Source organism: Peromyscus leucopus, chromosome 5 (assembly GCF_004664715.2).
Source record: "Peromyscus leucopus breed LL Stock chromosome 5, UCI_PerLeu_2.1, whole genome shotgun sequence".
Taxonomy (NCBI): domain Eukaryota; kingdom Metazoa; phylum Chordata; class Mammalia; order Rodentia; family Cricetidae; genus Peromyscus; species Peromyscus leucopus.
The window spans coordinates 78,955,516-78,983,289 of NC_051067.1; the positions used below are offsets into that span (position 1 = coordinate 78,955,516).

A 27,774-nucleotide genomic window follows, 5' to 3' on the forward strand; every position below is an offset into this window, starting at 1 on the left:
AGCCCGGACGAGCCTATGGCTCTCCTGGTTATATAAATCTCAAAGGTGGGATCCACTCCCGGCCTGCAGGTACCTCTAAACATAAGGGCTGCCCTAGACAAATCTGATGACCGCATCGAGCAATTGCTAGTGAGGGAATCAGAGCCATACCATACCCAAGGGTCTTCCCCACACCATACAGCACCAGCTACCATGACACTGATATGTCGTCATACCTTATGTCCATGATAGGTTGTCCACAGAGGTTGTAGCGAGCACACACAATCCTAACCAATGCCTGCTTCTAAGGCCCAGGCAAACCTGTTATCACTAGGATCTGTGTTATAGGAACCTAAGACTGAGAGCCCAGAACTGGGAAGTGACTCACTCAAGGAGACACGGGAGCCAGGTAGTCAGTTCACTCCAGATACACAGCAAAGATGCCAGGCATCACCAAAGGAACATTGACCGTGCGCTAAGCACTATGCTGGGCACTTCTGCTGTGTCTCACTGGCCCCTCACAACAGCTCTAGGGAATCAGGATAATTATTACTCCCATTGTACAGGTGAACCCTTGACAAACCAGACCCAGAGAAGCAAAAAACTAAATAAATAATAAATCAATAAAGTATGCATGCCAGGCAGCTGGAAGGAAATGGAGACACGGGCCAGAGTAGATGTTCTTAACTCACATGGGCAATGCTGCCTCTCCGGGTTGCTATAAGACATACCACCAGGAAGCACACACATAGGGCTCCATTGATCCCCAAGGAGGAGATGACAGGAGTGATTGTCAGGCTGCACTTACCCGGGGCACTGGTGACGTCTGGGCACCTTTCCGGGGCCCACTGGTCTCCGGCGTAAGATCACGGTGGTCCACCTGCATGTGGCTCTCCAGGTCCTCAGCGCTCTCGAACTTCACGTTGCATTCAGGGCATCGGAGGCCAGCACAGGGCCGGTCAGCAGGCTCGGGCGGGGCCAGGCCACCCACCTGTCCATTGGCACTACGGGCCATGCAACCGGCACAGAGGCCATAGGGCAGCCCGTTGACATCAAGCCTGACCAGGTCCTGCTTGCTACGGAACTCTTTGAGGCACAGGGCACACTTGTAGAGCTTCTGCAGCCCCTGGCCATTGGGGGAGGATGCAGCCGAGCTGCCCGCCAGCTTCTGCATGTGGAAGGTGCCGTGGATCTTGAGCTCCAGCGTGGAGGTGACAGTCTGCATACAGACCACGCAGCGGAAGCCAGTGAGGGAGTTGCGCAAGTCGGGGTGCATCTGGCAGTGCTCAATGAACTCCTCCTCACTCTGCAGGGGCATTTTGCAGATGCGACAGGTGCCTGTGTCCAGGCTCTTGCTGTGGGTCACCTTGTGCTCAGTGAGCGTCAGCAGTGAGGGGAAGCGCTCGCCACAGATGGGACACATGTAGTGCTTGGCAGGGCCCCGGTGCGTCTGCAGGTGTTCCCGGAGCCCGTTCTCTGAGAAGAAAGTCCGTGAGCACACATTGCATTTGTGGCTGCCCTTGATGAATTCTGCCTTCTTGCGCGAGCCATCGTCCTCGCCGGGCCGGATGTTGTGATCCCGAAGCCGGTGGTTCTGCAGCAGCACCTCCATGGTGTAGGCTGCACCACAGATGTCGCAGCCATACATGGGCTCTGATGCATCCACGTCATCCTCGCTAGCCTCGTGGCTGTTGGGTGCCTCGGGGTTCTTGAGCAGCATGCCCTGCAGGTCAGCGGGCTCCGCCTTCTTGGCGGAGGTGGGGGGCACCCCGTTGGCCGTGCCGTTCTCCGCCGCGGCGTCGAACACGCAGTGCTTCTCCCGCAGGTGCTTCTCCAGCAGGATGACGGCGTGGAAGGCCTTGCTGCAGAACCTGCAGTTGTACTTCTTGCTGTGCGTGGTGATGTGGCACTGCAGCTCCACCTCGGTACTGAAGGTCTCACCGCAGAAGATGCACTTGTGGGCCTTGGCCGGGTTGCCGAGGTGACTGTGCTTCACGTGCACCTGCAGGTCAGCCTCCTTGCGGAAGTCCCAGTTGCAGGCCGTGCAGCGGTACATCTTCTTTTCGTTGCTGTGCTTCACAGCCAGGTGCACCTGAATGGACACCTTGGAGTCGAAGACCTCCTGACACAGGGTGCAGTGGTAGAGCACGAAGGTGTGCATGTCCAGCAGGTGCTTCTGCAAGTCATCCACCGAGGAGAACTGCTTGTCGCAGCTCTCGCAGACGTAGTGGGTGGACGTGGTCATGTAATGCACCGTCAGATGCTGCAGGAGGGACTCCTGGGAGTCGAAGTCTTCTTTGCACTGGGGGCAGGCCTGCTTCCGAAGCAGCAGCTCCAGGTGCAGCTTCAGGTGGGTCTGGAAGCTCTCGAAGTTGGAGAACTTGAGGTCGCACTGATTGCAGGGATACTCGCCGTTGGAGATGGAGTTGGCACTCCCCGAGAGACGCTGCCGCTTGGGGGAAGACACCTCGACGTCCGAGGAGACCGGGCTCTGCTCCGCCTTCGACTTCTTGCTGTGTGCCAGTGGAATGTTCTTGTGGTTCTCCTTGATGTGCTTAGTGAGCTTCAGGATGGAGCCGAAGATAGGAGAGTTGGTACAGTAAGGGCAGGAGTAGACCTCCATGAAGGACTGCGTGGGCTGTACCACAGGAGACTCCAGCTTGGTGCTGCCCACGCTGCAGTGTGCCTGTTGGATGTGCTCGGTGAGTGAGGACTCAGTGAGGAAGCCCATGGAGCACTGGTTGCAGAAGAAAGCATTATTGCCATCCGGAGGGTTGGCGTTGGGGCCACAGTGCGAGACTCGGATGTGCTCCTGCAGGCTGTTGATGTCAGCAAACATCTCGGGGCAGTAGTTGCAGTGGAAGGCGGAAATGTTGCCAAACTGCATGACAGGGTAGGCGTGGCTCTTGTGCAGCTTGCGCACGTGCTCGTTGAGGTTGTAGAGTGTGGGCATGGAGTCTAGGCAGATCTGACACGTGTGGGTCTGCTGAGGTTTGTCCGCATGGATGGTCTTCAGATGGATCTCCAGCACAGCCAGGCTGGTAAAGTCCCGCTTAGAACAATAGGGGCAGCTGTAGACCACCTTGGACCAGCTCTGCCCGTCATCCCGCATCTTCTTCTGCCCCCTCAGCGGCTTCAAGGTGGAGTCTGGCGTGGATCCCCGCTCCACGGAGGCGCTGGAGTCAGGGGTGGCGCTGCTCATGGAAGCCACACTGCCCAGCACAGGGTCAGGGCTGACACTGTGATTACTGGAGTCCGGCTGCCGGTGGCTGTCCAGGTGGCAGTACACACCCTCCACGGAGGAGAACTGCTCGGGGCACATGGGGCACTTGTGTTTCTGGTTGGCGTGGGCTTGGTGGATGTGGGCAAGCAGCGTGCTCTCGTCAACAAAGACCTCGGGGCAGTGGATACACTGCAGGTCCGCCTTCTCGGAGAGCTGCGGGTGGAGGGTAAGCACGTGCTTCTCCAGCTCCTCTGTCTGGCTGAAGGTGTCCTCACAGTAGTCACACATGAAGTCGTCCTTCTTGGCCTCCTTCTCCGACTTAGCCAGGTGTTCCTTGTTCTTCTTGTGGGCTTGCATGTGGCTCTGCAGGGAGCTGGTGGAGGAGAAGCCGCGCTTGCACACGCTGCACTTGAAAGGCTTGCTGGAGCTGTGGGTCTTCAGGTGGATCTTGAGGTGGTCGCTGCGGGAGAAAGCCGCCTCGCACTCGTGACAGTGGTACTTCTTGTCGCCTGTGTGAAGCTTGATGTGGCGGTCTCGGCTCCTCTTATGCTTGAAGAGGCGGCTGCAGTAGGTGCACTTGAACGGCAGCTTGTCGCTGTGGATCTGCTCATGCCGCTTCAAGTAGCTCAGGCGGATGAAGGACTTGTCGCAGAACTGGCAAGGGTATGGCAGGCCGGTGCCTCCTTCCTCCTCACCGAGGCCGAGGTCACAACCATCTCCGATCATCTGCGTAGGTGACGCAACATCCTTGCTGGAGGGAGATGAAGCCACCCAGGAGAGCTGTGGGTCGTCATCACCATCTGCAGGGGAAGGCAGGAGAGATTAGAAGCAATTCCCAGGGCCACTGGGAAGCAAGGACAGAGCCAGCTTCTCGACAGCTCTCAGCAGAGGCTGTGCAGCTGGCCAGCTGCTGCAGGGGAGGGCTGATGACGGGGCCGGAAGAAAGTGGACATACAGGCCTTCCCATCCACAGAGGACACGGCGGAGGGGTGGCAGGGTCTTTTCTGTGGTGACACTTGTCTGCACCTCTCTGTAGCACACCCTCAACACAGGAACAGCCCTCAGTCACTTCCCTGGTGGGAGGGAGGAGGGACAGCCTGGACAAAGTCACCGGAAATGACCTCACAGACCATCAGTCCCATAGGCCAAAAGGAATCCAAGTTCCCTAATTCCAGTCACATCTGGGAATCAACTTCCATCGACCCTCAGCCCCTAGTCCCCAGGCCCCCAGTCTTAAGAGGAATCCTGCTGGTCCTTTGGGCACAGGCAAAATTTAGCAAGAACAGAAAATGTCCTTTATTTTAACAGCCCCACCATATTCATGGATGGAGGAGTTAGAAATTGCTGTTTCTGGTAATAGACAAGACAGGAGGGGTGTAAAATCGCAGGGCCCCCAACATCAACCCTAGTATGCAAATGAAGCAAGCTGAGGCAGAAAAGAAGACCCGAGGTACCCAGCCAGCGGAGGTACCCAGGGAGCGTCCCCAAGGAGCTATCTTCTTTGTTTCCAGCCCTGGCTTCATCCTACTCACCCAGGAACCCAGGCGATAGCCATAAGGATAGCCCAGGCCACCAAAGACCCGAGCCCGGGGCTAGCCGCCCTTCACCCCGTGTAAGGGACTCTCTGCTCTCCGGAGGCAAGAGGGACTTCTCTGGCCCTTCCAGCCTCTGAGGGAAGCTAAACCAACCTCAGGGCTGGCCATTTCTGGGAAAACAAAGGCACACAGGACGCAGCAAATAAAGCGGTGAAGTTCACAAAGCACAGCGGGGGTTGGACAGAGCCAGCACGAGCAGGAAGGCGTTCGCAGGCTCAAGTTTCTCGTCGAGTGGATTTAAAACTTAATAATGAATGAAACAGACCACAGGCTGCTGCGGGCAGGGGAGAGACAAACAAAAGCCCAGATTCGGCTGCGCTGACCTTGTCTTGTGACCCCGAGGAAAGAGACCAGGGCCCCTGGCCACACTGCCAGCCTCCAGCCAGCCAGCTCAGTCCTCAGAAAAACCTCACACAAGTTGCCCCTGACCCACGGGACGAGAAGAGGCTGGAGCGCCACACATTCAACACAGGCAACCATATGTGTGCACACACACATTTTACACAGTGCCCCCAACCCCACTCACATATCTAAGCACATGTGCTCACCACATCTTACACACAGCTCCCCAAACACACACCTATACGCTCACACAATTGCACACACACACATGCACTCCCACACTAATTCACAGGCACACTCACCCTCCCTTTAGTGTTGCATGTGTGTATACAGCCGGCATACCAGAGTCACAACATTCACATTTTGGACGCCATACACACTTATGCTTAAACACACACCTTAGACACACAACTATACCATCACAGACCCAGGGCTCCTGTACAAGGCTCTCTGTAGTCACACTGCTGTTTCGGCCCACCACAAGAGCTTATTCAAAAAAATAACAAGAGCTGGCTGGAGAGCCCCTCATAACTAGCACTGGGTAGGTAGGTTCCAGGCTCCCATCACAGCCCCAGCGCCCACCCCACAACCCCAGCCTCCAAAGCAGAAAGAGTTACCCCAGCTGGCACCACGGGTCCAGCTCCGCCTGATGGAGACGGCGCTCCAAAGCTTCCGTTCTGTGTCTCCCGGCAGCCTCCTCACCTCTAAAGCCCAGCACCCCTAGGAACGCCCTCCTGGAGTGAGGGCACCTTCTCTCCTGGGGGCCTCACGTTACAGGCCCTTTGGCCGGGAAGGACGCAGCCGCTACCAGCTTCCTAGATTAGGCGCAGCGGGAGGCGCCTTATCCCTTGCCTATTAATTCCCAGCTTTTGCCAGCTGGGCTCTGAGGGGCACAGACAAAGGGACCCAGGGGAAGAGGTGGATGGAGCTGGGACTTGCTTGGCCTCTCTGCCCACTGGCCAGGCTCAACTAGCTTTGTGTATTTTTGATATCTTAGCTCAGAAATACTCAGACGACCACAGAACCTCTCCTGTGTGCCTGGCCTCTACCAGGTACTTTCTCGCCATCACTAGGGAGGTGGGAGCTAGGGCACTTCTACTGTACAGATGGGGAAACTGAGGTGGATCCCAAAAACAGAATCCTGGCAAATAATGAAACGACAGTAGCAGAGCTAACTCCAGGTCCGCTGGCTTTCCAGGCCAGCTTCCCTAGCGGCAAACAAATGAGCTGGCATGCAAAGCCCCGGGGTGAGCAGGCCCAAGCCTCCCCCTACTCCTCCCTCAAGAGGTAGGCAGGAATTGCTCAGGGTATACATTTCAGGGAGAAACCACCAATGCCAGAGAAGCACCCTAGATGCCTGATGAGTGTGGAGAAAATGAACAAGCAGGACGGTGAAACCAGGAAGGCACTCTGCCCTTGGGACAAGCCTGAACTAGCATGTCTACGACAGTCCTGGGGTTTCTAAAACCTTCGTGCCAACGGATGACCAAAGGGCAGCTACATACGCCCCTGGGCTTCCAAGCTCCCCCAGCAACCCATCCATACCATGGGTGACCCTCCCGACCTCTGAGACTCAGTAAACACATCCACAAAGGAAGCAGCACTGTGAGAGGTAGATGAGATCAGTATGAAACCCGCCACAGTTCTGTTGGCGCCCATGCCGCAGAGATGTGCATCCACAGACAGAGGCCGCTCAGGACGGCCTGAGGCCGAAAGTGGGTGCCGTGGTCAGTGTTCAACTGGCAAGCAAAGACTGTTGGGGAAATGGAAATGGACTTAGCAGTACCTGCAAAGGACCACACAGCTCTGTGGACCAGCTCCAGAGGTGCTGAACTGTATACCAAAATAAGCGACTGTTACGGCATGCAAATTATACTTCTATAAAGCTGGTAAACAAAAGCAGTATTTTGCCAATAATAAGAATTAATTCTAATTAGTACCACCAGTGCTATTTTTAGCAGCTACATCTATCGCTCACGATCCACATGCCAGGACTGTACATGTCTGTTATCTCAATGGGTCTTTCAGCCTTCACAACACTCATGGCTGGTGGTCTCCAGGAGCACCCCATGTTTGAGATGGAGATGCTGAGGCTGAGAGGGGTGCCCACCACACGAAGCTGAATGCTTTACAGAGTTGATCCCTGCGTCTCCCAATCAGGCAGTATCCGATCCTAGGCTAACGTAAGCTGCTCAGCCGCCACCACCATGAAGGGAATCATGACCTGCCCAGTTGTGCCAAGGTACCCAAAGTTCACGGCAGGGCTGACTGCCTGGCTTTATTTTCTGCAAACAAGTTTTGAAGCGAAAGGGAAGTGTGCATTATTCTCCATCAACAAACCGAGCCACTGCTGAGATCATAATCATTCGAATTGAAATGAAAATAAGGCTCCTTAAAATGAAAGGACCCAATCAGAGGAAAGGGGCATGTTGACATATGAAGTCCCAAACTGGCCACCCTGCTTAGAGCCAGCTATTCAAAAATCACTCGGCCCTGGTGGTTCTCCACCTACCTGCTCTAAGTGCGTTTTGCACTGGGGGCATCTAGCCAATGGCACCAGAAGAAAATTAGAGAAATAAGCAGGGGCCAGGCTCCGCTGGACCTACAGGGGCATCAGCAGAGGAAGGGAAGACTTCTGCTCCACACAGTAACAGACACCCCTCGAACACTGTTAGCACTTGCCGTGTATAAGCGTGGCCACCCATGAGCAAGCATTACTCCCCTTAACTAGCATGACCACACACCCTCCGGCAGGAGCACAGAAAGGGATGGAAGCATGTGGAGATGGGGTGAAGGGTATCTCAAGGTCTCTTTCCAGGTGAACATTCAGGATTCAGCAACAAATAGGTTCAAGGAAAGCCTCACTTGCCCAGCTACCTTCCCATCTTCAAAGGAAGATTTTCTGTGAACCAGGCCTTCTTCTACAACTTTCCATGCATTAATTCAGTCCGCAACAGTTCAATGAGCTAGGCGGAATCATTACTTCATCTCCATTTACAGGCGAAAACGATACCCAGAGGCTGCCTTGCCCAGTGCCACCCAGCTGCCAGGCAGTAGAGCCAGGAAACAAACCTACTTAATCCCATTCAATTGGTAGCTTCAGCCACAATGCTGAGAGGGGGGAAGCAGTGACAAATGCCAGCCCCTCAGCTGTGCCCTCCTCTAGAACAAGCATGGCCAAAGGACAGAATGAGGAGAAAAGGGACTTTCACAACGGAGATTAAAGTCATTTGAAAATGACTAATCCAGCAAAGAGGCTGGAACAAAACGGTTTCTAGAAGACTTCTACTGTCTGCTGAAGGGAACACACACACACACACACACACACACACACACACACACACACACACACACACCCCGAACATGAAAGAGGAAGAAATTTTGATAAAAATTCAACTAAGTAGAAGGCAGATTAACTGGGCTTTCGAATACATCTGCAACATAAGCAAGTGATCCCAGACTTGTGTGGTCACACTCAGAGACTGTCAGGAGGCGAGGGGCAGAATGCGACCACAGCATGTGCAATGGGCTAAGGCTGCGACCGATGCACCTGAAACCGGCAGGCAACATGGAGCAGCCACGCAGGAAGGCAGGGGGCACAGCTCACAGCTGCTCCCATCAGAGAGTACCAGGGAGCTGCTACAGAGGATGCGAGGACCCAGGAGGAGGCTGGCCCAGCCAGCCCTCAGATGCACAGGAGTGAGCTAAAAAAGTGATCCTCTTGCCATAGGAGTCAGAGGCAGAGGAGAAAGTGACCCTCCAGCACCAAGATGAAGAGACAGTCCTAAAAAGAATTTTAATGGGGATCCCTGCTTCAGTATCACGAGGAGTATAGCTAAAGCCCCAGGAAGTTCTGGGTCTCCAGGACATTGCCAGGCTGAGAAGTTCCATCCGTGTGAATAAGAAATGAAATCAACTGGTGATGTCTGCCGTGAGCAAAGGTGTGTGGGAACAGAACGGTCTCAGGGCACCGAACAATTGGAAAAAGGGTCCCCCCTGGGTTCCTCCTCTAAGAGAGGCTCCATCCATCCTCTGAGAAATGAGGCTTTGAGGCAGGGTCCCCCAAATCCTGCTGTCAGTGCAAAGACAAAAGGACATAAAAAGGCTGCACTGGGGTCTGAAGAGGGGTTGCCAGCCAGGACAGCTCCAAGCCCAGCTGATGTGAGTCCTGCCCTCAGTAGACACAAAGCTGCCTGGGTGCTCAGGAGAACCCAGCTGTCTGTGCTCCCCAGAGCATACAAGACCATGTGCTCTAAGGCATACACAAACTGCTTCCCACGGAGTCAGTCGGAACCGAACGAGGTGGCTCTCCAGACACAAAAGGACCCAGCGCGGTGTGGGGCATCTAGGCATGCCCCTGCCTTCCTTCCAGGAAGCTGGGAATCCTGAGTCCTGCTGCAGCAAGAGCACTTGAACCTGGGAGTCTACGGCCCTGGTCCTCAGAGGTGGGTGTAGCTGATGCTGGCTGGCCTTAGAAATGTCACCATGCCTTCCCGAGCCAACAACACCCCTATACCATGGGTGGACTGGGCCACCTGTGGCCTTTTCCTGGAACTGCTTCTAGCAATCAGCAATGCAATTTCCCCAAGAAGCCTGAAGCGCCGGCACACAACCCTGGATGTTTTGTGGTTTTTCTGGGTAAATTCAAGAGAAATGTCAAGAGGGAAGGAAGATTCTATCCAGTCCGAGTTGGCGCAAAGAAGGAGTGCCCTGGGCCACTTTTGGGTGTGTCGCTTTCACACGCGACTGATGGCAGCTGCTGACTGTTCACCTTCTACCACTTAGTGTCTCCAAGACTGTGCACAGTCAGGGCAGGAAGGAACGGAGATTGAAATCTAGGGGAAGGGTCTTGATACCCCACTCCAAGAAGGAGTGTTAACAGCTCATTCCCATGGAGCGAGTATCTTCTATCCAGTTCTGTTTCGTCACCATGACTCAAACCAAGGTCTCCTGTGTGTCATTACAACCATTCTCGCTCCCCATCATGGCAGCAACGGTCAGGTTAAATCTAAAGGAAACAGCTACGATATCTCGGGCAGAGTGGAGCCTTCCAATGCCCAGCCGTATCCGGGGCAAGGTTGGTGGTGGGGGAGCAGCCTGGACTGGGTGTGCTGCCAAACGCCTATGAAGGGAGCCAAGGAAGCAAGCTGCCCCCAGAACCTGCACAGAACCAAACTCCGAGGCGGTGCCAAGCAAAGGCAAATGCCTAAACATGTCAACCTCTCAACCGCTAGGCTGTATGGATGTGAGACTCCCGTAGTCATCGGAACTCGGGGTACTGATTAGGTGACCTTAACACATCTAGAGATGATTCTGGACTATCTGGGAGAGGCCTCTGGAGTCACCGGGTCTTCGAAAGAGGGAAGAGGAGGCAGAAGTTCAGCCAGAGTGGCACTGTATGAGAACAAGCCAACCACTGCTGCTGGGGTTGAAGACACGTGAGTGACGAATGTGGTGACTCGATGCACCGCAAGAGCTCTCTGCCACCACCTTGACCTTCGCCCCGCGTGTCTGTCAGACTTCTGACCACCAGACCCATATGATGACTTTCTGTTGTTTGTTCTTCTGTTATGTTTATGAGTGTTTTACCTGCACATATGTAATTCCACCACTTGGAACTTGAGCTATAGACAGTTATGAGCCACCATGTGGGTGCTGGGAATTGAACCTGGGTCCTCTCAGGAAGTTCTCTTAACTGCTGAGCTGTCTCTGCAGCCCCAGACTTGGTGTTGTTTTAAGCTACAGTGTAGATGAGGATTTGTCAGAGCGGCAGTACACCTCTGGGGACGGCAGGAGTCGGGGGCCACCAGAACAAACACTGGGTGACAGGAAAGGGACTCAGGAGCTGGACAGAGGCCATGAGCTGACAAAAAGGCAGAGGAATGATGTCTTTGTAAAGGAAGGGGTGGGCAGCCTTGTGCAGGCTAACTGAAATACAGGTATAGATGACTACTGGTGCAGACTTGGAAGGAAGAGAGCAGCATTTCCCTGAAAACTAAGACCCCCTTTGACCAAAACCTAGGCCAGCATGAGCCAGAGGCTGGGATACTAGACTTGCATGGATAAGGCTTACCAGGAAGAACTATGCTCTCAGAAACTGAAGGAGAAGGATGTTAGCCACACAGAGGCGGGATTGTCCCCCAATGCACGGGAGGAAGAGCCTACCTACCACGGGAAAGCACAGGTATGTACTCGGTTTCCTAGGAGAACGTTGCAAGTGTTTCCTGGTTTCTTCTTGCAGCTTACAATAAGAAAGCAGAAAAGGACTAGAGGCAGAAATGTGCAAAAGAAACCAGGATGCATCCTTGGGAAATTCTCAAATTGCAAAAAGACCACATGACCTTTGCTTTTAGGAAAGCATGCTCCAGAGGGACAGCCGAGGGTGTGGCTGTGCATTCTGCTACCATCTCAGGAAAATCAAGAGGTCAGCGTTGAGTCACACAGAAGCCTTCTTTAAGAGATGAAGGGTATGCCTCGCAGACCTTCCCCAAACAAAACAAAGTGTCTGGAAGATTTAGGAGCATCATCCTCAAGCCATCTCAACAGAGCCCAAAGGTAGAGACAGAATTCTCTAGAAACTGCCTCTGAAGGAGCCGCTTGTCTTAAAGGGCAATTCCCCATGAAATACACAGGAGAGCCACAAGGGTCTTGAAATTTTTATACCAGCAGAAACACTGCCAGGTTAGCCCAACAGGGAGAGAGAGAGCACCAGATGAAAGACGTCCATCACATGCCCCAAGTCCTGCAAGCAGGAGCCGAGAGAGTAGAACAGCTCAGTGCAAACATGTGCTACCTTTTGTAGATGGGAAGGATGACTCAGAGGGTGGAAGCTCAAACCCAGAAAGGGTGGAGCTGCGAGCTATGAAGGATGAGGTCACTAGCGGACCAGGCTCAGACCTGGCAGTACATAACCACACACAAGGATTCCCTCTCTTGCTGTTTTCCATGCTCTCTTAAAGACAGACTCAGATAGACATGTCTGTAAAGACCCCTGCAGCTCTAACAGCCAACCAGTTGGTGAAGTCTGCCCTGATTACAGGAGCGCCAGCAGCAAGTGTCTCAGCTCTGTGCTCCCTCTCAGTTTGGGTGTTTTTTTCATTCGGGACATTTTGTTGAGCCGGCTCTATATTCCATGTTTCTTCAGGTATGGAATGTACCTATACCCTTGGGTTCCTATGGTGGCATCTACCCAACCTCTATTTATTCATTAGTACCTGTTTACACTCTAAAACAACTTTTGGCTGATTTTAAAAAATATTCTGGTGGGCGGGGGGGGGGGGGTGCATGCCTTTAATCCCAGCACTCGGTAGACAGAGGCAGGCGAGTCTCTGTGAGTTTGAGGCCAGCCTGGGCTGCAGAGTGAGTTCCAGGAAAGGCTCAAAGCTACACAGAGAAACCATGTCTCAAAAAAACTACACACACACACACACACACACACACACACACACAGAGAGAGAGAGAGAGAGAGAGAGAGAGAGAGAGAGAGAGAGAGAGAAGAGAGAAAGAGAGAAAGAAAAGAGAGAGAAAAAAAAGAAAGATCCCTTTCATGGCAAAGGGTCATGATTACATTTTTCTAAATTGACGGATTGGGGTGTATTGAAAGGACAAAAGTCCTGCTCCCAGGAAGTCAAAAGGCCACACCAAGGAAAGGGCTGGGAGTAGCTGGGGAGTGAGGGAGTGTCTTCTGAGCAACCCACGAAGCTACCATGGCCAACCTGGCCCTGCTTGAAGTCCTGAATAAGAACTATATTTTCACCAAACACAGCCTCAGCTACAACTTGCCCATCCTTTCCCCAGGGAGTTAGTTCCGATTCCCTCTGGATATGGTGTCATCATTGTCCCCACTGAGACAAGGAAAGGCAGGGACCATTCCCACTTCATGCCGGAGCCCAGCATGCAGACGTCAGCAGTCTTTGGAAGCTAGGGGAGCACTCTGTTGTCAGAGGTTGGGAACCCCGCCTCTGCTTGACCACACAGGCACACCTGGGCACAGAACTCTGAGATCCTTCAGTCCCCCAATAGAATGATGGCCACTGCCAGGCATTCCCTTCTCCTGCTAGCTCTGGGACTGCCAGAATGTCATGAAACAGCAAAGAGCTGCCAGTAAGGAACTTAATAATCCTTCCAAAGAGCCAGGACTAAAGAAATAAAATGTGTTTAATCCCAGCACTCAGGAGCCAGAGGAAGGTGAATCTCTCTGAGTTCAAGACCAGTCTGGTCTCCATTGGGAGTTCAAGGCTAGTCAGGTCTACACACCGAGACCTGTCATAGATAGATAGATAGATAGATAGATAGATAGATAGATAGATAGATAGATAGATAGATAGATAGATACTAAGACAACTGGACAACTGTAGGGAAATGACAGAGCCCTGGACTCAGAAGAGCCACTGCTCTTCAGAGTGATCTTGGGCAAGCTACTGCACCTCTCTGAGACTTTGCAGGATGGGATAATGAAATCACTACCTTACAAAGTGGCTCGCCGGGCGGTGGTGGCGCACACCTTTAATCCCAGCACTCGGGAGGCAGAGCCAGGCGGATCTCTGTGAGTTCAATGCCAGCCTGGGCTACCAAGTGAGTCCCAGGAAAGGCGCAAAGCTACACAGAGAAACCCTGTCTTGATAAACCAAAAAAAAAAAGAAAAAAGAAAAAAGAAAAAAAAGTGGCTCCTGCATTTGAGCTACCAAGGTTGACAAAAGAAAATGAAGGAGGGAGCCAGCACTTGCTACTCTTGCAGAGGACCTGGGTTTGGTTTCCAGCACCCACATGGTGGCTCACAACCATCTAAACTCCAGTTCCAGGGACTCTAACAGCCTCTTCTGGCTTCCTTGGATACACATAGCGTACATACATACATACAGGCAAAACAATCATAGACATAAAATAAAGAAAGGGGCCCTCAGCAGCTTAGGCAGCTACTGCCAATCTGGAACCTGCCATTAGCGTGACGCACTTCACACCATCTCGGGCAACGCCACCCATTAATGGTGCATTTGCTTCTGCAGGCACCCTGTAATGAGCCCAGTGGCTGCCAACGCTGTGGGCATGCCAGGAGAAAACCCAGATGCCCATCTAGCAACTGTCCTCCCTCATACACAAAGAATCAAGAGAGGTGCCACACGGCCTACGGTATTTGCTTTTGACTAGCTGAAGCAATAGCCCTCCCCACAGCCAGGCAGTCTGCAGGCCGCGCAGTCATCAAGCATTTGGGGAAGGCCAATGAATTTACAAATCACCCCTGGATGGTTGTCAAAGGTCCACCCTCACTCCTAGCCATCCCTGGAGGAGCCGGGAACGCCCTAGAGGCACAGGCCACATACCCATGGTACAGCTGAGCCATGGTTCCCCTTCTGACCAAGGGCACTTGCTTCTCTGCATGCCCATACCCAGAAAGTTCCCCTTTCATCCTTGTGGCCTAGATCCGGAGAGCATTTGCATTCCCAGCAGCTGAGCAGCCAGCAACTGGACTTGCCCACTCCTGTCTCCATTACATCCCATTCATGTGGCCTATGAAAGTTCGTTATCCTGCCTTAGTTTTACAGATGAAACTCAGTTTCCTCCTCTGTACAATGGGGGCATTGATAATCTCGACAACAGTTATCCTACAGATGAAGTAAGGGAGTGTTCATGAAATGTTACCACGATCAGTGTTCTGTAAGAGGTGAAGAGCCATTATCGCTGGCTCCTAGTTCACCATAAGATGGTCACAGAGTAGAGAGATAGCTTTGTCAGTTTCAATGGCCAAGAGACAGTGAGGGATAGCATCTCCCTGAGCCCTAGCGGCTAGCAAAGAGGAACTGAGCTGAGGACTGCATGTCACCCTACAGATGCTGGTTTCAAGGCAGAAGAAATGACCTGTAGTGGGGCTGGATGTAGTCCTGACTTGCAACCCCAGGACACCATCCAAAACACAGCTTTGAGACCATCCAGCCCTACACACTCATGACAGATGGCAAAGTCAAGGAATGGCTTGTACACTATCCACAGTACCGTGCATGGCACCATGGCAACTGCCATGCCCAAGGCCTCCAGACTCACAGAGCAGGGCGGGAGGGAGGCAGTATCACCTTGCCCCTTGGAACCTCCGACCTGGCAGAACACACAGCCGGCTGGCTGCACCATTCCTTAGACAAATTTACTTAGCACTGATACTGTAAATGCAATCGCATTTGAATTTTATCACAGAAATTAAACAGACTATGGAAAAGAAAAGAAAAAAACAAGCAGCTCTCATCAGCTCACAGAGAGCTGGCTGTGAACGAGCTTGCTAGAGAAGATTATCTGAGTCAATCCTGCCAGCAAAGGAGGTGTCTCCCCAGTCTGACCCTGCCAGGATTCCCCAGAGACTGGGCACTGGTAGTCCAGGGGGTCCTTGCAAACCCACACCACTTGGCTTCCTTGCACAAGGAGCCATCACCCTGTTAAGTCATCTCTGTGAGCTTTAAGAAGCTGCCGAGGGCCAGTGCACAGGGCGCCCTGCTGACTAGAAAAAAAACCAGCATGCTTTCGGCTTGAATCACTGTTTTTCTTCACTCCCTTTGGAGATCAGCAGAGCCCACATTCGGCCACGTTCATGGACCTGGGACTGTAGACAGCTGCACTCTAATTACATGTAAAGTGTACCAAAACATCCCTTTTATCACAGACTGGAAATCTGTTAGCATCTGTCTCTCCTTTGTCTCTTCCACAAGATACAAGCTTGTTTCTACATTTTTCTCACCTGTAGCGGTGATTAAAATTCATTATAAATGAAAGGAGTGAACAGAGAAACAAGTTCCTCTGTGTACCGTTCTAAACTCAAATTAGAAACAGCTGTTTGCTAATTCATGCAGCGATGTTTTGTCGTGCTCTGTGAATCAATAATAACTCACCCTATTGCTGCAGAAATTTTTGGATAATCCATATATTTAACGCGGCATCGGGTTCTCCAGACAGAGGAGCTCTTAGCAAAGTAGGCAGGCAGGAGAGGACTTAGACTGACACTCTGGAGACAGCTCCATACCCCACCCCAGATAACCTCAAATCCAGAGCCACCTGGCTCTGACCACCCCCGCCCCCGCCCCCGCCCCAAAGGAACCCTTGAAATGGTCGTATCCCCATCCCTTCTCTGGAATCACACAACAGAGAGAGAGAGAGAGAGAGAGAGAGAGAGAGAGAGAGGAGAGAGGAGGGAGGGAGAGGAAAGGAGGGAGGGAGGGAGGGAGGAAGGAAGGAAGGAAGGAAGGAAGGAAGGAAGGAAGGAAGGAAGGAAGGAAGGAAGGAAAATTCAACTCTGATTAAACATCAACCACATATGTTCTCCAGCCGCTGGAGGGAACAGCAAAATTAAAAGTCTAATTGGTACCCGGAACAATTTAAAACGATTAAGTATAGGTGAGGCTTTCCACGAGAAACAGTCCTCCAGTTGAGATTAGGAGTGTTTGGATAGCATTTCTACCCTTGCACGAGCCTGAGCAGCAGAAGTCAGAATTGCTCGCTGTCCAGAAGCCCATAGAAGCCGTGGGAGGCACGCGGGTTTGCCCTGCACCAGCTCCTGGGACAAATAGGCAGCAAGCAGAGTTGCGCCCCCTGAGGCGATGGAGGGAGCAGATGGTCTTTCTCCTCTGTAGGGAAGGAGGTGGTTGAACCTCTGGAGGCCTCTGCTTCTCGCTGGCACACCACCTTGCTCCATCCTGACTAACACAAGTTGTCCTTCGAGACACTGCCTCCAGGAAGCCCTCCCCAATGGCGTTTGCCGTCTGTTGGTGCCCTCCTTAGCCTCAATAAACTGCTTGTCTCCCTTACACCCTTTTGGGTTTGGGGCACGGTCACACTGATCCCTCTCTGTGGCCAGCATAGTGCCATGCTCTTCATAAGCTTCACATCTGTGACTCTCTACTGCCATCCTGGGCAATCACCACTTTCAGTACGGCCCTAGTTTACAGCTTAGAAATATGGGATTCAGGGAGGTGGGGGCCTGAGTTCCATGGCACTTGACTGGACCGACCTCCAGTTTATGCAGAAAGCCTTAGCTGAGACTGCTTCAATTGCACAGCTTCTGTGTCCAGGCCACGGTGCCCACCAAGGGCGCCCTCTACTGGCCATGTAACCCACCCTGCTGCTCAGGGCCCAGCTCTGCCACTCCCCAGCATCCTAAAGAGCCCCTGTGTGAAACTGTCAGGCCAAGAGTCAGTCACTTTCCATTCACTTGAGTCTTCAGAGGTTAGCAGAGCCCAGACCCAGATTTTCCCTAGGGAGATCCATGTTACCATACAACACCAACCATAGACAGGATCAGACAAGCACCGAAAGGCATTTTGAGAGGCAGGAAGTTCTTGAATTGGGATCTGAAGACCAGGTAGGTTCAGCCCAGACTTTCTCCCAAACACGGGGTACCTGGTACCTGGGCCTGGTAGAGTTGTGATGACGGAAGGGGAGTGTCAAGATGCTGCTGGCGACAAGGATACCAAAACAGTGACTGCCCTTCAACCCCCTTTGCGATCTCGGGGACAGGCCAAAGGCGATAACGCTCCATTTGCTCTGTCTCTACCTTCTCGTGGAAGAAGACTAGACACAGACTGGGCATTCTAGAAGGTTCCTGGATGCTATGATAGGATCATGGGATCTCTTTGATTTTGTTTTTCATTTACGTTGCTTGTTTCAAGGAAGGGTCTCACTATGCAGCCCTGGCTGTCCTGGTACTCACTATGGAGACCAGGCTGGCCTCAAACAGAGATCCACCTGCCTCTGCCTTCCAAGTGCTGGGATGAAAGGCAGGCGGGCGCCACTATGCCCAGATGTTTTCCATCTACTTTTAAGTTCCTCATCAATTTAGAGCAAACAGTGCTGGGTTCCGCTTATAGAATGAAGTGACTGAATATGTCTAAGTGGGAAAAGTGGGAGGTCCCAAGGGGAAGCGCCACCTGGGTCACAGCCGCAAGACCAGGATACAGAGGCTGCAGAACTCCCAGAAGAGGTGAGGACAGGACCAGACACTGAAGAAGGCCTCAGGAGAAAGTGAGAGTAAAGCTAGGTGAGCACACACGGGCCCAAAGGAGCAAGCGATCAGGTGGTCAGCCAGAGGAGGAAGCTCGGAGGAGGCAAGGCCAGGCTCCACGCCATGAATATTACGCATAGAAGCCCCAAAGTACAATCCACAGTACCTGGAGGGCTCCATGACATCAGAACAACAAATTAGTCACGAGTGGGCTCCAAACGACTCCAATTCTGACCGACAAATGCTGACAAGGAATGACCAGCCCGTGAGCAGAACCCACTTCCAAGAGATCTAACTGGAAGGGTCCGGTGTCAGCACAGGATCTTGTTGCCCAAGGGACCAAATGTGTAAATCACTGTGGACATCAGAAGTACCACCAGTGAGGACCTGCGGGACACCAGGGAGGGGACACACAATCCCTCAGGCACTTCCCTCCCGGCGGCCATCATTCCTTCCAGTCTTAGAATGAATCACCATGTCCCCAGTCTGTATAGAGAAACCAGGGTGACCCAAAGACACACACTGGACCACAGAAAGATCTGCTCTCTCAGAAGGAATTGAGCAGCTGGACAGTGCCAGAACCAGCAAGCAGGAGGTCGTCTCAAGGGCACTCTAGGGCTGATGATGTACTCTTCCATTATCCCCCAAGTCCACCTCGCCTTTCAGCACAGAGCTCATAAACCTGAAGCCGCAATGGCACACTGGGGTGCAAGGTGACCCTAGATATCTGGTCATTACCACCCTCAAAGACACAACCCCCATCTACCAGCCTAATTGGAGACTAGAATCAATGACATTCTATTTACTTGGGTCTTTGGGGGGGGGTTCTTTATCTTTTTCTTTTTTTTTAAATTTATTTAATGCATCAGATCCCCTGGAAGTGGAGTTACAGACAGTTGTGAGCTGCCATATGGGTACTGGGAATGGAACCTGAGTCCTCTGGAAGAACACCCAGTGCTCTTAACCGCTGGACCATCTCTCCAGTCCCCTTGTTTTATTTTTCATACAGGATCTCAAGAATATAACCCTGGCTGACCTAGAACTCAATATATAGTCAAAGCCGTCCTTGAAATCAAAGAGATCCATCTGCCTCGGCCTCCTGAGCCCTGGGACTAAAGATGGGCCACTGTGCTTGGCTAGGTCTTGAACTTCTGATACCCCATCTCAACCTCAAGTGCTAGCACTACAGAGCCCTGGTAAACCAAATGCTGTGACTCCCAGCCTGCATCTGTATAGAATACAGCCCCTTCTCAGCAGACTGTACAGCTCTCCTCTAGAGGAGAGAGCAGTCAGGTCCCCAGGCCCATGTCACCCTACAATGCCTGCAGCTGAGGGTTTCCAGACCCTATGAGACCAATACAATAGGTGATCAAGACACAGTCCTTCCCCGACCCAGGCACAGCCCAGTCCTACTCCCATCCCTCTGTCATCATCAACATCCCTGGGCAGACACCGGGGAAGCCTGGACCCTGAGCCCTCCAGGAGAACAGAAGTAATACCAGAGAGTGTGTGGTCAGCGGAGCTCGGCTCCTCCAGGGAGCACACACGGGAGGAGGTGCCCATGAAAGACCTGGGTATTGTGAAGGGAGAGACAACTATGCCACCAATCTGCTGCAGCCACAGGGCTCCATTCCAGCAGCCCTCCGCAAGAGACCATCGAAGGGCTCTCTGAGCTCACAGAAGGTGCCCGAGGAAGGTCACAGGCAGGGCATGGGGAGGGGCCTACACAGGTTCAGATCCCTGAAGGGCCACACTCCTAGAGGAGGCCAGGCAATGTCAGCTGTCAACACCACACTGTCCTCTTCAGGTCTGGTCACTCCCAGAATACAGCATCATCGACGCCTGCCTGTGCCTCTTCCCCGGCTGGACCCGAATTTCCTCAGTTCCACGGGTGTGGGAAAACCAGTGAGCCAGGCTCTCCTGGCTCTTCTACAAAACACAGCTGGCTTGTGTAACTTTCTTACTGGAGATGCAGACAGATGTGACATGTGGAAAGCACCTCTCGGTGGCTCTCTGTGGCCAGTGTGAACCCGCTTCTCAGGAGCACATGGAGAGGTACAAAGACCAAAGGTTCGCCATCACAGTCGGTGATTCCTTCGACGGATACACCGGCCAGTCTGACGGTCAGGGTTGGATGTCCCAACCCCAAACCACCCACAGCTCTCTCCCCTCTCAAAAACCAGGGGCGTTAATACCTACAAGATGATCTTCAACCGAAAGGGATCAGGGAGCCGGTGGTCACCCAAAGGGACGTTCATGGGCATGCCGTCTAGAATGAAGGTCTGATTTGCAGCTGCACCCTAAACAGGCTGGCCCCTCCCTCCTGCCTCTGGGCCACAGAATCTGCACCATATCCTTGCCTCAGGCTCCAGGTTCAGAGAGCCTATCCAAAGCACATGCCTAAGGTGGCACCGTGTGTGTGTGTGTGTGTGTGTGTGTGTGTGTGTGTGTGTGTGTGTGTGTGGTGTGGGTGGGCAGCAGTTACTGCTTGCAGTGACCAGCTCCTGCTTAGATTTGCCTACTAGGAGTCACTAAGAGGTCATCTGCAGGACTGTGCCCTGGTATTATAGCTCAGCTTGGTCCTTTCGATCGCCACAGGTGTGACAGACGGTGCCACCTACCGAAGGCCAGTCCTAAATCGTGACGGGGATAAAACTGAGGTGTTGTTTTCATAATGCCCATTAAAATGAATGCATTGTAGCCAAACACAAATGTACAGGTTGCCCCCAAATTGGACTGTACATTCTTACAAATGGCCTGGGGGAAACCCCGGAAGGCCCTCTGCCCTAGCTCTGGGGATGTTTCCCTTCCCTCTCCAAGACACAAGTGACCCACAGCCAGTGCCATGCCTGGGTAGCCCCTGGAATCCCGGGACCTTCTATTCCTAATAGAAACAGGGAAGAGAGAGGAGGTGGGCTAGACTCTGTACAGAAGGGGCGGGGAAGAGGAGAGATGGGGAGCCTGGGGTTCGAGGCTGGGCTAGTGCCAGCTCACAGCTACTCTGTAGTCCTGTTCAGCCTTCATGCTCAGCAGAGAACACTTCTGTGTCCTCCATATTTTCATGCTGCAGCCTCCAGAAAATCCTCCGCCCTGGGCTTTACTGCTGAGCTGCAGAGCTTCTGGGATGGAAGGGATTAAAGGCTGCCCCACCCTGCCCATGTCAGCACCCCCACTGAGGATGCACTGTGTGGCCAGCATTTCAACAGTCTGTCTTACACATTTCCCCTGTTTGAATGCACTGAGACTGTCTTTCTTTTACTAGACACATTTTACAGATGAGGAAACTGAGGCTCAGTAGGATGGAAGAAGCCTTCTATGTCCTGGGCTCCTGAGGTTGGAGGGGGATGACCTTCCCCCGTACCAGCTGCCTACTGGCATGAAATTCTGGTATCACTGGATCTGAGGGCCATCTACCCCCCGCTCAGACACTGCCAGGTCACCTCGGTACCTGCTGCAGAGCAGCCGCCAGGCATCGGCTGAGTGCAGAACCACCACGCCTTTCCATGGAGCCCCCTGTCAATGAAGGTGCAAGACAGACTGCATGAGTCTTACTCCTCCGCAGCACTGCAGCCATACTGCTTCTCCTGGGCCGAAACTCCCAATGGGCTGATAGGAGTCTCACAGGTACTCCGCATTTAGAGCCATCTCAGACAGCCTCGATAAACCAGGGCTTTCCTGACTCCTGGGGCCTCACAGGCACCCAGCAAAAACTCTGGTGGATGAATGAATGAATGAATGAATGAATGAATGAATGAATGAATGCAGGCATTAATGACAGTACTCCAGTCTACAAGAAGCAGTTGACAACCAGGGCATGAATGGATGTGTGGATGGATGGATGGATGGATGGATGGATGGATGGATGGATGGATGGAAGGAAGAAAAGAGCACTACAGTCTGGGGCTTGGTCCAAAGAAGGTATTTTATATTTATGGTACGAATGAATACCTGTATGCAAGAATGAGAAAGTGAACAAATGAATGAACAAATGATGGATAAATGAGATTCACCAGAGAAGACGCAAGGAGCTAGTCAAGACGGACCCTGTAAGGTGGAGGCTGGGGCGTTCTGACCTTGAATATTCAGACCGCCAGGGCCCGAGGGGTCTGCCCTGAGCAGAGCCCCTCAGCTGCCAAGTGTGGGACTCCCACACTTTATGGCAGAATGCAATTAGAGCAGTCTTCTGTGTGACCTGCATTTGCCTTCTTTTATTTAAAAAGGCAGGGGGTGTGCAAGGCCAGTGAGGGAGTCGTGGGGACATGAGGGCAGGAGGAAGAACTCCACCGCCGGCCAAGGCCTGAGTCCCTGGAGAAATATCGCTAAAACAAAAGAGACACCAGGCAGGGAGGGGGCTCTTGTTTGTTCAGACCGGAGCAGAGCAGCCTTAATAAGATAATAAGCAGAGATTCCCTGCTCTTAAAGAGACAGACAAGGCAGTGGGGTGGCGAAGGTGGGGCACACATTTTTCTGGTAACGCCCCTGAAGCCAGTGGTTGCCTCTCTGTATCTCACACACTGGAGGCTTAAGGTATGTAAGAGTGAATGTGTGCATGCCAAAGACACGTTCCATGTGACCCCCCATCTAGAAACCAGAAACATCCTGCCTTATTAACCTGTACCCCCAAACAAGTGAGCCCTCTACAGGAACATGGTAAAGCAAGCCTTGGCACATACATCTATCTTCTCAGGAAAGAGCTGATTCAGTGCAGGTAGTTATCATCCCTACCCAGCTAGGACTCCCATCGGCCTGCCTGATGGACTGACACTGGATTGAATACTTCTGATTCGTCCTGGAGGCTCTCTGCATCCGTTCATCCATCAAATCTCCAATCATTCTCCAAATAGCCACAGAGTGGCCACCCCGTGCCACATTGTCCCTGGTGTAAAGCCCCCAGAGGGGCTGTATCTGGACATCAGGACAGAACCAGAAAGCCTAGATTCCAAATCTCACTTCCACCACCGGCCGGCTGTGTGGACTAGGATATGTTACAGGGCCACTCGGCAACTCACCAAGAGGAAGATGGGTGGAGAAAGCCCCCTGTCTCCCTGGCTGCAGCAAACCAGGTGAAACACCCTGGGCCAACACCTAGCACTAGGAAACAGTCAATGCACCTAGGATAGCTTGATGCCTCCAGATCAGGGGTAGCCTGAGTGGGGACTGCCCGGAAGACCTCATTGAACAGCAAGATAACTACAGCAAACCATGTGTCCGCTCACAGTTCTCTCTTCCCATGAGCATCTTCAGTTTATCACCTCTTACCTCGCACCCCGCCCCAGTAACATCCAGTGAAAGAGAAAGCCAAGCCCCTGGTCTTGACACTGAACCCCAATACAAAACCTGAACCTAGAAGGGCCCCTGCAGGAGATGCAGCTCTCTCTCCAGTTAAACCCCTTCTGCAACTAGATTTGGTTTCTTCCAGTGACAGAGAACCCTGTTCCCCTCTGAACCCTCTTCACGCACAGAAAGAAAACATCTTATCATGAGCCCTAAAAGAACAATTGCTGACACCTCTTGGAGACAGGAATAACAGATACCCTGATGCCAATTATCCTTCAAGAAAAAAGACAATGAGTCACCTGTTGCCTGGAAGCCATCTTTAAAGTGACACTGCAATTTACATTAGTCTATTCCTTCAACAGCTATTAATTAGTGCCTCCTCCCCCAGCCCGTGCAAGGCTCCGGGGACGGGGTGTGATCACAACCAAGTCCTTGCCCTCAGCACGCTTTCAGCATAACAAGAGGGGATCCAGTTTTCCAGCTGAATAGAGCAAGGCACCACCAGCCATGGACACAGAAGGAGCAGGAGACCAGTGGAGGAGAAGGTACCACTCTGCACAAGTAACAAGGTGACAGGAGAGCTGAGCAGACGCTTTAAGCCCGCACAGAGACAGTCAGGGCATTCCAGACAGAGGATTACACACACACGCACACGCTCGCCAAAACCCAAGCAAGCCAACGTGGAGACGTTTTTGCTTTCTGCAATAGCAGTCTAGCAGTGTGGGAAAGGAAGCAGAACAAGCAGAGGAGCCACAGTGGGGCTCACAGGCCAAGGGACTCCAGGGCCAGCAAGCTCTTAGTGCTACCCCAGCTCAAAAGGCACGGCGGTATCAGGGACGCAAGCCAGAGGGGACAGGGGTGAAGGGTATTATTGTCCTGCCTTCAGACAGCACAAGCCAAGCTGTGCCCGGATCCCTACAGAAACCAACTCACTCTGTGACCTGCTGCTCCTCACTCACCCTCTCTGGTCTTAGTTTTGGCAACAGCTCATCAGGACTGAGCATCCTCCACGCAGGCGCTGTCAGGACCCGAGTCCTCGGAGTCTGCTGTTCCACGCAAAACGCACCCACCATTCCTCTACCCTACTGCGCCATCCTTACACCCATGCCAGCAACACCACGCAGGATTGGTACTCCTGCCAAAATAGCTATTAACCCAGTAGCCAATAATAACACGTTATCCTATCAATTTGCTGCTGAAATGCTGTGTAATTGCAGAACCTAAGTTTGCCATCTCGGTAGCCTGGTTACGACATAAACAGAAAGGACCTCACCAGTCCCCTCCTGAGGAGAACAAGTGGCTGGCCAGGAGCAATCCTCACTCCCCACCCCCACACACCTCTGGCAAAGCCCTAGGAACCTGTCCAGAGACCTGGCTTCTTATCCAGGAAGCAACGTCCCCCGTCTGAGCAGAGGGGGCAGCAAGGCATGGGCAGGGATGCTTGTGAGCAGAGAGGTCCAAGCCAGAAACCAGCACTCCGCAGCTCTCTGGCTGGTAGTAGGGTTGGAGAGCCAGGAGACACTCGGGGTACCCAAATTCAGAGGCACACAGACGAAGGAGACGCAAGCCAGGGCTCCTCGAAGGAAGGAGGCAACAGGAAGCTAACAGAATAGGTCAAGAAGGGACGGGTAGCAGAGAAGCAAGGGCATGGTGTGAGACCCAGAAAGCAGCAGGCACCCCGAGGCTGTCCCACTCCCACAACTCAGAGCCCCAAGCAGGTCTGACACCATCTCTCCTTGGCAGACAGCCTGCTCATTTTACCCCCTTCATTGGAAAAACCCAGTTTCCTTGCTTCTGGATTTGATACACAGCACAGACACTCCACGCTCAACAAGCTGGGAGCCTCCAATGGGACTTGGCATCCCGTGCAGACTAAAGCCTGATGGATCCGTCCTTCCCTCTTCCCAGGGTCAGTCTGCGCCTCCCCTCCCGCTCCACCCCACCCTTACCTCTCCCCATGCTCACCAGGGTGCCCAAGAGGCAAGTGGCTGGTGCCAAAGGACCAGACTTGAGCCCGTGTTCCCAGCACTGGAGGCAGGGCAGGCAGCGGGGAGACCGGCACTTCCCACTGGCCCACGGGTGACCTCAGCCACGGGATGCATCTCCACCCGCCTGGCCTGGCCGGCCCAGGAAGGCTGGGTTGAGGGTGTGCTGCTCCCGCTGCGGGCTTGGCGGGGATTCCAGCGAGTGGGGAGAGGAAGAGGCTTGGGAAAGGAGGGGCAGCAGATGGAGAGGGAGAAGACGGAGCAGGCCAAGCTCAGGCCACATGGCCAGATGTTGGCTCAACGGAGGCCCAGACCCTACGGGTGCCAAGGAAGCGCTGTCTTAGGAATCCACAGAGGAGGAAGGCCTGAGCTTGGGGCTGAAGTAAGGACCAAAGACAGGCAGCCAAGGGACTCTGGGTCACACCCAGTGAGCCAGCACAGGATGGGGGACAGCCTTTCGGAGGCCCCTGGGTGGAGTGGGTGGGGTACTGTCTGCGGGAAGCAGCAGCACTCACAGCAAATGAAAACCAGGCCTGGAAACTGGCTGGTTGCTGTTCAGCTCCAGGGAGACCTGCTGCTGGCTAAGGTGCCCAGCCAGAGCAGAAGGCGGTGTTCAAAACGCAAGGGCAGGGAGGGGACCCAGCTGCCGATGCAGGGCTGGACAGCTACCGCTAAATCACGGTCATTCGTTTCTGCGCTCTGAGTACCTTTTGTGGTTGGTACATTCTGCACCCAAGGTCCACTTGGCCTAAAGTGCTGTTTAAATACTAAATAAATATAAAAGAAACTAAAAACACTGAAGGCGCGATTTTCTTCCCTCTGCAAGGCTGTCGGGCAGGTTCTCAGCAGAGCTGAGCCCGAGGACTGGAATCAGGACATCCGGCCAGGAGTGAGTGTGGTGTGTATCCCACCATCACGGTATGGTGTCTAGGTGCATCCTTGCCACACAGCACAGGAAAAGAGTGCCTTCCATCCCATCAGAGGACAGAAACTGCCTGTTGCACACAGCCATGGCCAACAGTTCATAATATCGGTGGGACCCCAGGTCCTAACACTCGGGGCTGGGCACGTGGCAGGCCCAGGTCTCTACGCACATGGATGTATAGATACGTGTAGATATACATATCAATACATATGGATGCCAGTCACCTGTTCGTACGCTCATCCACTCATCCAGTCTTTCAACAGAGGATAGGTGCCAAGCACCTTGGTGTTAGAGGCAGGAGGATGAACCCCAAAGGTTGTGGGGTTCCCACACATCTGTGAGGGTGACAGGCACTGGAGAGTTCTTGGAAGTATGAGAGTACAGGGATGCTGGGTGGTATCCTGGCAATGGCGACCTCTGTGTAGAGCCCAACAGGTAAGGCTTAGCCAGGGCGAGGAAGCAGAGGAGGGCAATGGAGCTCGGAGAGTCTTCACACAAAGGCCAGGAGGAGCCTGGAGCTCTTGAAGGCCTGGAGTGGGCCTCATCCAGCTCCTCCTGCTCAGCCACAGTGGGTGGCCCACGCCTTACCCCAGCTCAACACAGTGGGCCCCACGGCACCCCTGGCGGCCATCCCCGCTGAGCCATGGTCAAGCCCTCATTCCTAGCATTAGTTTTTGCTAAAAATGTTTTTGCTATGTTTATTTTAAAGGGAGGATAGAAAGAGAAAAGGAAAACCTGAGGTCTTTTTCTTTGGTAGTGGTGTGGGGGGGGGTGGATAAATAAATAGAGCTGGGAGAAAAGGGCAGGAAAAGGTCTCAGCATCTGTAACCACTGAACAAATTAAAATTAGCTCATTTAATCAGTGCCTAATGGCCTGCTGTCCCGAGTGGGCCCCAAACACAGCAAACTTCACAGCAACAAGGCGAGTGGACCAACGTCAGTTTATTATGCAACAAAGGGATTTTCTAAATAGTGTGATCAAAATGCACAGACAGCTTCAGTGAACTGGGGAGACAGAACATAGCCCCCCAGATCTTGGGCGGCCCCAGCCTCTCTGCTGGGTCTCTTTGAATAGAATTGTTCTTTGGTTTTTGTTCTAATTATCTACACGTGTATGACTGTGTTCCAAGTGTTTCAACCAGCAGAGGAGGTAACGCAGCCCCACCATACATTACTGGGCCGCTAGTTCAAATCCCGAGCCTTGATACCAGCCTGAAACATGCATACAGACACATACATACACACACACACACACACACACACACACACACACACACACACACACACACACACAGGGGGAGAGAGAGAGAGAGAGAGAGAGAGAGAGAGAGAGATACAGGTACACAGTTCTTTGCGCATGGTCACATACATGCAGTTACACATGCATGGTCACACATATACAAAGCTACATAGCACAGAGTAACACACCACGCGCAGGTACATGCACACACACTTCTCTCAGCTCCTCCATC

The 27,774-nt window shown here is 52.9% G+C and overlaps 1 protein-coding gene across 2 annotated transcripts in view; it reads right to left on the reverse strand.

Annotated features, from left to right (window-relative positions):
• Positions 1-27,774, reverse strand: part of Znf423 (zinc finger protein 423) — a 307,866-nt gene that overhangs the window by 127,190 nt on the left and 152,902 nt on the right. Inside the window, exons 1-2 of one of the 2 annotated variants that reach the window (XM_028891831.2) lie at positions 25,358-25,577; positions 788-4,002 (exon numbers count right to left, since the gene is read on the reverse strand). In XM_028891831.2, the coding sequence (XP_028747664.1) occupies positions 788-3,928 (3,141 nt within the window). In that variant the 5' untranslated portion in view covers positions 3,929-4,002; positions 25,358-25,577. Of the gene's footprint in view, positions 1-787; positions 4,003-25,357; positions 25,578-27,774 lie in introns of those variants that run through there. The other variant, XM_028891830.1, reaches the window with a different exon arrangement.